Source organism: Chionomys nivalis, chromosome 10 (genome assembly GCF_950005125.1).
Source record: "Chionomys nivalis chromosome 10, mChiNiv1.1, whole genome shotgun sequence".
NCBI lineage: Eukaryota > Metazoa > Chordata > Mammalia > Rodentia > Cricetidae > Chionomys > Chionomys nivalis.
The window spans coordinates 26,880,686-26,892,752 of NC_080095.1; the positions used below are offsets into that span (position 1 = coordinate 26,880,686).

The following is a 12,067-nucleotide window of genomic DNA, read 5'->3' on the forward strand; positions in this document are numbered from 1 at the left end:
TGAATCATAGTTCCGGCCCTAACTACCAAATACTTTAATAGCCACTCCTTGAGACTGCAAATACACTATTTTTGCTTAAACTTTTACATCGTTAATTTTAATATTCATTGATGGATCTTGCCTGTGCTTATCATTAATCTTGTGTCCACACACACACACACACACACCATATACAAAGCGTAGGAAACAAAGCACAAAGAGAAAATGCAGAAACCAGCTAGAGCCAAAAGGAACACTATGTTCTCAAGAATTAGGGAGAAGACTACAGCACCGTTCTTACTAGGAACCACACAAACCAGAAGACAGCTGTGTGGTCATATCTGAAGGGCTAAGTTATTTCCTAAAACCTGGCAGCATAGACTTCTGTTGGTCAGAAGTGTTTCCAAAAGTAGAGCAGAGGGCTGAGGAGACGGTGTAGCGGGTAAAGGGTTCGTGTGCCAGTGTGACGGCTGGAGTTCGGGTCACCAGCATGCACAGCAATGCTGGGCAGGAATGTGGCCCACCTGACACCTAGTGCTTAGGAGGAAGAGAAAGACCATGCTTGGAACAAGCTCACTACCTGAACTAACCACATCTGTGAGTTTGGGTTCAAGTGAGAGACCCAGCTTCCATCTATAGGTGGAGAGCAATTAGGACGACATTAGACATCGACCTCTGCCTCTAAATGTACGCGCATCCACACACATGTGAACACACACACTCACATAGACACTCACACACGTACAGAAAGAGGAAGTGAAGCAAAGACTTTCATCAGACAGAACATAACTGAAAGAATTAATTCATTGCCATCAAAAGGAATGTGACAGAAACTTCCCAACCATTTTAAAACAATGCAAGATGGGAGGAGAAACATTTCTGTGTAGAAGAATTGTAACTGATATCTGTGGGTAGAATTAGAGCAATAGAGAATCACCATCAGAACATGGAAGCAAATAATTTCCAGGCATATTCTCAAACTCCTGTCAACCCAAACCTCGGCTAACTGGCCCATAGAATGTTATTTCAGAAAAGGCTAAAGAGAATTTGAAAATAAGTACCTCCTACTCCACAGTATGCTTATGAACGTCAAAATATTGCAAATATGAGTGAGTAAGCTTCAAGATCTTAAAATTGTGTGTGTGTGTGTGTGTGTGTGTGTGTGTGAGAGAGAGAGAGAGAGAGAGAGAGAGAGAGAGAGAGAGAGGGGAGTGTTGTTTCTAGAGCATTGTATTATATCAAATTGTCAGCTGATACTGGAAAGCTCTCTGGACTAGACACAGGGATTTGGGGGTGGTGGGATGGGAGGTGGTAATATTATTGAACAACAGAGGAAGCACAGTCAGAGCCTTCCTGATGCTCTGACCCTCTAATACAGTTCCTCATGCTGGGGCAATCACCAGCACAAAATTATTTCCACTGCTACTTTGTAACTGCAGTTTTGCTACTGTTATGAATCATAATGTAAACATCTGTGCTTTCTGACGGTCTTAGGTGACCCCTAAGAAACAGCCATTCGACCCCCAAAGGGGTCTCAACCTACAGGTCAAGAACTGCTGATTTAAATGCTATAGCAAGCAAGGGGTGCCAAGTGCTAGAACCCTGCCCAGTCTTCCCTGGAGGAATGTTATGTGCCTTCTCTCCTGAAAACAAGCAGACCACTGCCCATACAGTTCCTGAGGATCCCGATGCCTTCCCCAGCCGGCACCTAATTGGATCCTCCCACCAGCTTGCAGAGGAAGCTAGCCTTCCTGGCATTTCCACAGAGATGGGGCTCAGTGCAGTAAGAGGCTGGCTCATCCCCTCCCATACTGGGGTTCCACACCTGGTGTTCTCATAGGCAGAGCTGCTGCTCACACGCTGGCCTGACCTCAGAAACAATACTTTCTTATCTCTGTGTTGTTCCAGATGCGGACACCAAGGGTACGGGCAGAGTGTGAGATGACATTAGGGGCCTTCAGGTATGGAATTCACGCAGAATCACAAGGTGAGGGTCACTTCCTTCCCAACTCCCTTCTGGTCCCCTTGGCTTCATCGGAGAACAAGCCTTATGCCTACCACCTCCTGACATGTTGTCTGTTGTCACTTAAAAAATGAGAAACGACAGAGGCTTTTCTTTTGGTGCACGTGTGTGTTTATATGTGGGTGATTTTGGCGTGGAGGTCAGAGGATCACTTGGAGCCAGTGTTTGACTTCCACCGTGTGGGTCTTGGGGATTGCACACAGGTTGTCAAGCTTGGCAGCAAGCTTTTACCCCCTGAGCCATCTCATTGGCCTTTTGTTTTGGGACAGGGTCTCATGTGGTCTCGGCTGGCCTGGAACTTACTATGTAGCCAAAGATGGCCTTGGACTCTGCATCCTCTCACCTCAGCAGACACCACTGCAGCTACCTATCCCCCCCCCTTTTTTTTTTAAACAGAGAAAATCCTTCAGGTTTCGAGCCTTTGCTAGGATACGGGATCTGGCTAGAACTAAATAACACAGTCTGAGCTTTCCTTCATTTCCCCTCGTTTCTGGATTTCCTATTTATAGCAAGTGCTTACAGGCTTTCATTTGGTATGACAGTCTCTTTGAAAAACAGAACGAATTATAAGCTGAGTTGACGAGAACGCCGAGGAGACGGAAGCATGGGGTCCCGCCACGGTTCAGGCAAACCACGTGGAATGACGCTCACAAGAGACACAGGCAGGGGTGCCGGGTCACATTCTTGGGCCACCGAGAACCTGGGACCCTCTAGACAAAGACCCTAAACCCCTGACACAGGATCCTGGGCCGCTTGCAATGCCTTCTGGGAATAGTGCTTTTTCTCTCGGCCAAAAGCTTCTAGGGTGGCATAACTCCCTGAGATTACAGGGTAACACAGCCTGAGGGAAGAGTCGAGAAAATGGCATGCTGGCTGGGAACAGAGGTGACCAGAGGAGAAAATTGTAAAGAAAACCATGGCTGTTGTCACCTGGGAAAGGTACTGTCCACAAACTTGCTTTCTTGCTCTGTGTCCCTGCCACTCCGTCAGGAGCCTCGTGGACTAGCTCCCATGATTACTGGCTAAATTCTCTTCTCTCTTCTCTTCTCTTCTCTTCTCTTCTCTTCTCTTCTCTTCTCTTCTCTTCTCTTCTCCTCTCCTCTCCTCTCCTCTCCTCTCCCCTCCCCTCCCCTCCCCTCCCCTCCCCTCCCCTCCCCTCCCCTCCCCTCCACTGTTTTTCTTTTTTCTTTTTTTTCTTTCTTCTTTGGATTTTTCGAGACAGGGTTTCTCTGTAGCTTTTTGGTTCCTGTCCTGGAACTAGCTCTTGTAGACCAGGCTGGCCTCGAACTCCCAGAGATCTGCCTGCCTCTGCCTCCCGAGTGCTGGGATTAAAGGCGTGCGCCACCACCGCCCGGCTCCCTACGCTGTTTTTCTAACACTAATTTTCCAATATTCCCATGAGGGAACCCTCAGCCCAGACCAAAAAAAAAAAGCTCATTCTCCAACACTCAGAGAGGAATTTTAGGAAGCCCAAGTTCAATTTTCATAAGCTTTATCTGACCTGGGCATGGTGGCTCACACCTGTAATCCTGGCATCTGAGAGGCTGCAACAGGAAGATCATTAGTTCATGGCCAGCTGGGACCACATAGTAAGAACCCATCTCAACAAATAAGCAAGCACAGCTGAAAAGCTTACGCCGATGTTGGAACCCACTTATGGGAATCCATGGGTTGTGATGGAACAACACCGTAAGCATCCTCTTTCAAAGCGGACCCTCTTGGAAGATGAGCCGTGGTTACAGTGGGCCTCCTGGCACACTGCCGTGGTTTCTAGGGACCAACACAGAGAAGCAAAGACCTGCTCTATGCTCGCTCTTGGACCACAAATACGGACACCAATCAACTGCTAAGAAGCAGCACCCAGTGGCTGGTGGAACAGAGCTCAGGGCAGCTTACTTTCTGGTGACAGCTACCTACCAGGATGTTAAAGGGCGATACAGATACAAGCGGGAAGAAAGAGAAAAGGCCTCTCTGTAGTCAGGAAAACAATTCAAAGTCGGGACCCATTTTTATCACCAGGAGCCCCCGAGTCCTCTTCCCAACTGCAGCAGTTAGGCCTGAGGCTCAGATGAGGAGCCATTCCCTGAGCTATCTACTGCTTCCTTTGTAAAGTCAAGGGGGTGGAACAATATGGCGCCCAGGGGTCCGCTCAGCTCCCAGGCTTGGCTCGCCCTTCCCTAGACAGTCCGGTTTTCAACTGTCTTCTTTAGTGGTCCACCTAATCGCTTCTGAAAGAGCTATGTGTACCCACTCTAACCTTGCAAAAAATGACCCCTGAAGCTCTTTACAGATTCTCTCTTGCATTTATGAAGGTCAGCAACCTTCATTCCCAGGAAGGATACTCTCATGGCCTGAGAGGTTCACCTCACTGGCTTTGGTACAGCCCCAGAAGCCAGCCCTGCAATGTGTGAGACAAGAAAGCCACACTTCATTATGTGACCTAGGTTGTTGCTGCTCCAGCCCAGACTCCAAGATGAGGCTCATATTTCTGGCTTCTTTTCCGCTGTCCACAATGATTACCCATGGCCTCTTAGTTAACAAAATGAGAATTTATTAAAATTTCAGTTCTAATAAATAGTCAGTTGCCTCTACAACAGGCTCTAAGCCCTGGAGAGATGACAGTCTGTAGCCATTCAAAGAGGACACGTTAACTAAGCTCTGGGCTTTAGTTACACAGGGAGCTGCTCTCCTCCCTTGACTCACTGCTGTTACCCTGCTGCAGCTTAATGTCTCGAAGATGAATGAATTGTCTTATCGCATAAGATCCCAAAGATACATTAGCCAAACAGGAAACAAAACAAACAAAAGAAAACAATAAACAAAAGACTCCCAAACCGAGAAGCGGGTATAAAGAGAAGATTTGATGCTTTTCCCCATCTATGGAACCAACAACAAATATGCTTGGGAGGCCCAGATTTGGGCTGGTGAAGTGGTGAGCTCAGCCATTCACAGTTCCATGCTAGAATTTAGGCTCTTCAGGGCCTTCCTTCCCAAGTGATGGCCCATCATGGGGAAATTAAAGCTGGAGGGAAACAATTAAAACTCTGGGGGATGGTGAGGACCTCAGCAATATAAAACTTGGAATTCAGGAATAAAATAAGAGGCAGGCAAGGAGGCTCCAGTTCCTAACCTTAAGAGGTTGCTGTTGCCTGAGGCCAAGATCAGATTTCAAAAGCTGGACTTGAGAAGCAGATAGCAACAGCCAGGGACACAGCTGAGCTCATTGGGGGCATGACAGTGTCTTGTCCTCCACCTGCCCCTGGGTCTCTTCATCTAGTAGCTACTCCTGGTTCCTACCTATCTCCACTTGTCTCTGCCAACCTGTTATTCATTACTGCGAAAGCTCCCACACCCCCTGAGAACTCATCGTCCCTGGAGGATGAATTGGACAGGTGGGGTCCACCATTGGCCATCTCGGACAACTGCTTCTGCAGGATAGCCAGTGAGACCTTGTTGGTGTCCTTCATGGAGATCATCTCCCCTGAGAGACGTCGCCCATCCGTGTCACTCTCCATCATCCCATCTGTCTCTATGGAGATGTTGCACCTGTTCCGGATGTTGCCGGGCATCACCATATTCCTCCTGGACCGCAGGAGTCCTCTCTGACACTGTGGGAAGTACCCACTATCCAGTTTCCTCAGGATCCAGTTCACAGTCTGTTTGATCAGGATGGAGATGACATTAAACAGGGAGTAGATACAGCAGACACCCATGAGGATGAAGAAGAAGTTGGCGAAGCGGTAGAGTCCTTGGCTCTCATACTGAGCATTCTGGCTGCTGACCAGGTCCCCAAAGCCAATGGTACTGAAAGCGACAAAACAGAAGTAGAGAGAGTCAAAGTAGCTCCAGCCTTCCATGGTGGCGTACAGAGCTGAGGCTCCACAGGAGATGGCCACGGAAGCCAAGCATAGGATCAGCATGACATAGTACACAGAGGGCTTCCAGCCGGCCAGGCTGTCGGCCTCACGCTTCTCAGAGACCTTCATGTTGTCCTGGGTCACTACCCCACGTCTCCGCAGCTGCTGCTGGTGACAGGATCTCATGACGTAGGCGATGACTGTGATCAGCCGCTCTAGGAAGAGGTTGAAGAAGAGGATGGTGCTTGCACATCCAATGAGACCATAGAAGATCAGAAAGATCTTCCCTCCTATTGTGGCTGGTGTTGTCATCCCAAACCCTGACGAAGACAAAAAGCAGAGGAGACAAGAGTGAGCGAGAGCTTGGCTGAGAGTGGGGTTGGTATATGGGCTTGCAGGCTGCTGAAGGGCTGGAAAAAACAGTATTTTAAAATCCCCTAGCCCCAGCCTTTCTCGGAAAGCGGAGAACCCCCATCTCCACTGGAAGGTTGTTGCTCGGCCTAGAACTGCCTGATACAGGCCCATATGGTGCTATTGTGCAAGGCAGGAAAAGGCTCCTTTTCTCTGAGTGGATCCTGCCAGGAAAAAAGGGGTTAGAGACGAGGATATGACTAGGTTTTAGCCTCCTGCCCTCCTTTTGTTGAATGTCCCTTGTACACGAAGGAACTTGAGCAGCCACAATCAACTGACCTTGCTCAGAGATACAAAGACTTCTACAAAAATAAAAGCTTATGCAGACTCAAAAAATTCATACATTTTACTAACATAAAACTGGGGAAAAAACCAGAGCTCTGTCTCCCTGGATCTCTGGTTCTGCAAGACAATCGGTATAGTCTGTGTTAAGTAAGGGGTTTGGAAGTGGTACAGGGTTAGCTCTGTAGCAGCTGCTGCAAGGAGTACCCACCTAAGACTTAGGGTTCTAGGAAGATTACATAGAGGGTCCTTGAAACCAAGAAGGCATTGTACAGGCAGACGGTACATACGAATAGTGATGGCAGTTCCTTTTCTCCCTTCTTTTGTTTGTATGTGCATGTATGTAATGTGTGTGTGTGTGTGTGTGTGTGCATGCGTGCACTTGCATGTGTGTTCACATGCATTTGGGGACCAGAAGTTGATGTTGGGTATCTTCCTAAACTGCATCCCACTTGACTTATGAAGGCAGGGTCTTCGATGGAAACTGGACCTCAAGGATTGCTGCCAGTTTGGCTGGTCAACTTGCCCTGGGGATGCCCAGTCTCCCCTCCTGAGTGCTGGGATACAGGCAGTTGCCATACCTACCCGACCTTTTCATGAACTCTGAGGATCTAAACTCTGGTCCTCATACATTTTCCTTCATTTTCAGGTTCAGCTCTTTCATTTTGTCCATCACAATGAGAAAGCCATCGTCCTTTGCTTGTAAATCCCGAAAGCCAGTCACTTTTCCTGTTGCTATGGGCCGACCAGTGGCTGCCTGTCATAGGTTCCCCTGGGAAATGGTGAGATCAGATCTTTGGCTGTGTGGGTGTCAGGGGTTATGAGCTCATGGTAATGAAGTCAAGGGACCACTTTTCCCAGGCACCTGAGCTATGCATTCATAACTACTCAATTATCCAACTAAAGTCACAGTTCTCAGCATGCATGGTTCTCAGCCTCAAGTCAAGATAATGAAAGAAAACATTGAGTTTTGCTTCTAGAAAAATAGGATATAGAGGAATAGATGGGATAAGGGTAAAGAAGGAATGAGGGGCAGGGAACATGGAGTGGAGATTTTGAGGGCTAGGACCCTTAATGGTGGAGAAAAAAATCAGAATATCATCTCTCCTTGCTTTAAAAACGCAAGCCACCTCAGTCACCTTGCAGTGGAGGATCTTATGTATCTCCATCATAGAAAGGAATGGTTAGGATAGTCATTTGTATCCCAAGTTCAGATGAGGTGGTTAGAGCTGTAGAGACTTGAGTTTGATGAGTTAAGTGCACCGAGTTTAATGAGTAGGTTTCAAACAATGTTGTGTTCTCTATTCGGTGCAAAAGAACACCACCGAGTCACCAGTGTGTCAGGAAATTAGCTACCCATGGTCAGAGGAACTTGGCGCTACTCTGATGGCCTCAGTGGAGTCCCTGAACCAGGAGAGCTTGTGACTGCTCCCTGTGGGAGACAGAAAGCAGATGACTGAGCCCATGCAGTATGCATGTATGTGTTCATGCCCCTGCCATGATAGGAATGGTTTATCACCCCAAATTCCCATGCTGATTTTCACCCACAAAGTGATGGTTTTTGAAGATGAACCTTTGTGAGGTAATTAGTCTATGGAGGTAGGACCTTCTGGGAGGGCATCCGAGTCCTTGAAAATGATACCTTGGGGGCTGGAGATGTGACTTAGTTGGTAGGGTGCTTGTCTGATAAACTAGGCCTGGGAACAGGTTCCTGCAATCCAGCATGTAGGAGATGGAGCCAGGAGGACCAAATATCTTAGATCACTCCGGAGTTCAAAGGCAGCCAGGCCTAGACAACAGCAACTACAACAAAAGACAGCCCGGAGAACGTCACCCTTTCTGCCATGTAAGAACACAGCAAAGATTCTATGAGAGACTTGACTTTGAACTTTCAGAACCGTGAGCAATCTTTTTCTCTGTTTAGAAGCCAGCCTGGGGCATTTGTTACAGCACCCAGAATGAATTAAGACAGCCATCTAAGATGACTCAGACCAGCTCCTTGTGAGTTCCTTATGAGAAATAAACAATGTCTATTTCTTGCTTATGAAGTCAAGAGACAAATCAAAATATGATCCTGCTTAGAAGGTCCCAATGACAAGCCAGATTATGATCCCACTGAACGTCACCCGGGGAATCAGAAAGTTGACTGGGCTTACCTAAAGCACACAGGGTGAGGGGTTGCTTACACTAGAGTGGAAAGTCTTCATCCAGCCTGGGTGATGGCCTTCCTGTAGCCACACCAATGGAGTCCTCAGTTACCTTCCCCAGCCTAGCCACTGGAGCGCCTCCTGAGACTCCAAGGCCATAAGCAACTAGGGCAGAATTGCACACAGTGGCTGAGAAGAAGCAGCGGCGTCTCAGACAAGGTCCACGGATCCACTCCACCTCTCCTTCTCTAGGGAAGTTAGCTGTCACCAAGCTCCATGTGCCGGTCTCCTGCAAGCAGGCACAGTTGATCTAGGGAAAATGGTGACCCTTGACCTCAGAGAGCCCACATCAAGGCTAGGACAAATGAGCTACTCACAAGAGAAACCGTGATGGGACAAGGAGTAAATGCAGGCAGAGTTTTCTCACCACAGGGGGTCTGAAGCCTCACTGCAGGCAGGGTGACCCCGGCACCTTTGGGTACAGTGGGGATTGGTTTTCCCCCAATGAACAAGGCTTTTAGCGACTCAGGGACTTGTTACAAGAATTGAACATTTCTGGATTCCATCTGTTGATTTGGTTTTAGAGGAGTTCTTAATTAAGGAAGAAATCGTTACGACTTTTGGTCACCCGCTGGGCTTACTAGATCACGGCCATCGCTTCAGTTAGTCAAAGTAACAGAAAATGGTAAGAGTGGTGGCACCGTGGGCAGCTGAGCACTGAAGGCTTGGGAAATAGCACTGCAGGTAAAGTGTAGGATCTGAGCTCAACCCCAGAACCCATGCATTAAAGAGCCGGGTGTGGCATGTGACTGTAATCCCAGCACCGGGGAGGAGGACACAGGGGGATCCCTGAGGCATCCTTGCTGGGCCAGCTGGTCTACCTGGTGATTTCCAGGTCCATTAGAGACCCTGTCTAAAAACCAATAGTGAATAACTCCAAGGAACAACACCCAAGGTTGATTCGTACACACACACACACACACACACACACACACACCACACTCAGCAAGATGTGGTCATTATGTTCTTGAACTCTTAGCATCCCTGAATCTCAGTGCAAGGGCCGCACAAGGCTAGGCCCATTAACATTCTGTCACACTAGGCCCCATCCCTCCCCAAATAAATACAATTAACGGTTGCCGGGGAAGAAGAGACATTTTCTTTACTGGTATAGCCACTGATAAGTTGTCTATGCTCCTGAAAGAAATTCAGGGGTCACGCTGCCCCATCTAGTTTTTTCCCTACTGGCCTGAGTTGTAGACAGTTTAATCATCTAGAAGAAAGGTTGTCAGTGTTTCCACTGACCTGAAATAAATGTCCATAAATGTTCAAACAAAAGGATGGCGTGCACTGTGAGTAAGAGCCCTCAGGGGTCTTCTTGGCAGAGGACAAGGCTACCTGCCTTGCCACCAAGGCCTTCATCATGCTAGGCTGGCTCCACACATGGCGTCACAGGTTTGCATGGAATAAGTATGTCCCAGGGCCTTTCTGGAGAGCTTTGTCTCTTGCCGTCACTCCTTGCTGGTGGTCTGTGTCCCCCGCCCCGCACTATTGGTGCTGTCAGCACCCTTGGCTGACACTAGACTCTGGCTTCTTACCAGTCCAGTGTGAAAACACTGAATCTTCTGGGCATTTAGTACCAGAGTGGGACTTCTGAGGTAACGAGCTCTGCGTGTTCTCGTCTCTTCACATGTAAACGGCCAGTGTTGAACGACCCAGGCAGTATCCTGTAAGCCAATCTAATAACACATTGCAAGATGTATTTATTCTGTCAGCCTGACTCTCTGGAGAACCCTGACTACTTTGAACAACTTTGCTGAGGGCTCTTCTGCCTGCAGATGTGATTATTGAGGGAGCAAGGGTAAGAGAGAGGGAGCGATCGTGTGGCAAGACAGGAAACAGAAGTGAGGATGGTGGCCATCTTGCTTTTTTGTTTGAGACAAGAGTTTCTCAGTGTAGCCTTGGTTGTCCTAGAACTCACTTTGTAGACCAGGGTAGCCTCGAACTCAGAGATCTGCCTGCCTCTGCCTCCTGACTGCTGGGATTAAGGCTGTGATCTTGTTTTTGTTTTTCTTAAATAGTAATTCTCTCATGAGAACTAACGAGGGTCTCATGAGAAGTAAACTAATTTCTTATGGAGGGCGACACACCCTATGGCTTCCCACTACAAATCTCAGCAGTACTAGGGACCAAGCCTTAACACACAAACCACTGGGGACACAGCCATCTAGACCACTCTGTCTACCAATCCACCTGCTACAGTGCAGACGCTCTGCAGGTGCAGATCCATTCCCGTGTTGTAGCTTACAGGAGATGGGAAGGAAGAAGAGAGAGATACAGATGTGTGACCATGGACTGAGGTGGACACTGGTCTAAAGGGGGTTTCAGAGTAGGTGTCTGCTTGTGGGTTTGTACTCCGCGGTGATCAGTGAGGGCTGTACTCTAGGTTAAAGGTGACTTATTTTAATGCAGGTCCTTGACTCTTCCTACATTTGGGCCCGAGTCCAGTTCCTTGCTTGGACGATAAGAACAGCCTTGGGGTTGAAGAATTACTGAGACTTTTCCCTTCCAAAATAGAAAAGGTGGTTGATTTGGCCATGGGGGACTCGGAATCCCATAACTGAAGCTGATCATCACAGTTGCAGCTCCTCTGTGTAGCAGAGAAGAGGGGCTGACTCAAAGATTTTCCTCCTCTGTTCTGTTGGTTCAGAAGTACTGACCCTCTCCAAGTCGCTGAGAGGAAGGCCTCTTGACTGTCATTTCAGCTCTTCGGGGTAAAACAGCATCATGAGGAGGAGGAGGCGCTACAATGACAGATTACATAGGCAGAGCCCTTAGCTGGAGTCAGACACCATGTTCAGGGGTGGTGACCGGGTTTCACATGAGAACCCCTTGCCCCTCCACAGCGAAGAACCCTGACAGGCTGAATCCTACAACCTGCTCAGAGCCACTGCACTCCCGTCCCAACCATCTGTAACCTAAGTACGTCACAGCACAAATCTTGTCCTGGTCTTCCCTTCGATAAAATGAGGGTGGGTGACCTAGGTGAACTCTAAGACCTGTTGAGTTCAAATGTTCTGCGGTTTGGATGCCGAGGCATGGATCTGGCTCATTCTGTTGATTTGCTCAGCGCAGGAAGATGAGCCCTGGGCATCTGTCGGGGTCTCACCACGGCCGCCAGGCAGATTGCCTGTCTACCTGAAGACCAGCTCTATCCATGACATCTCTCAAGTGAAAAAAGCATTGCGGACCGATTGAACGTGCTCCCCAGGGTCCTCACTGAGCCAGAGCGAAACAGTGTCTCCCTCATCCCTCAAGCACTAATGCCCTACAGTAAGCACTGCGGATGGAGATGTTACATGTCCTTC

The 12,067-nt window shown here is 48.3% G+C and overlaps 1 protein-coding gene across 1 annotated transcript in view; it reads right to left on the bottom strand.

Annotated features, from left to right (window-relative positions):
- Positions 1–4,554: 4,554 nt before the first annotated feature.
- The window catches only part of Kcnk13 (potassium two pore domain channel subfamily K member 13), a 91,164-nt gene continuing 83,651 nt past the window's right edge, over positions 4,555–12,067 (bottom strand). Inside the window, exon 2 of the mRNA XM_057782493.1 lies at positions 4,555–6,179. Coding sequence (XP_057638476.1) covers positions 5,296–6,179 — 884 coding nt within the window. The 3' untranslated portion in view covers positions 4,555–5,295. The remainder of the gene's footprint in view (positions 6,180–12,067) is intronic.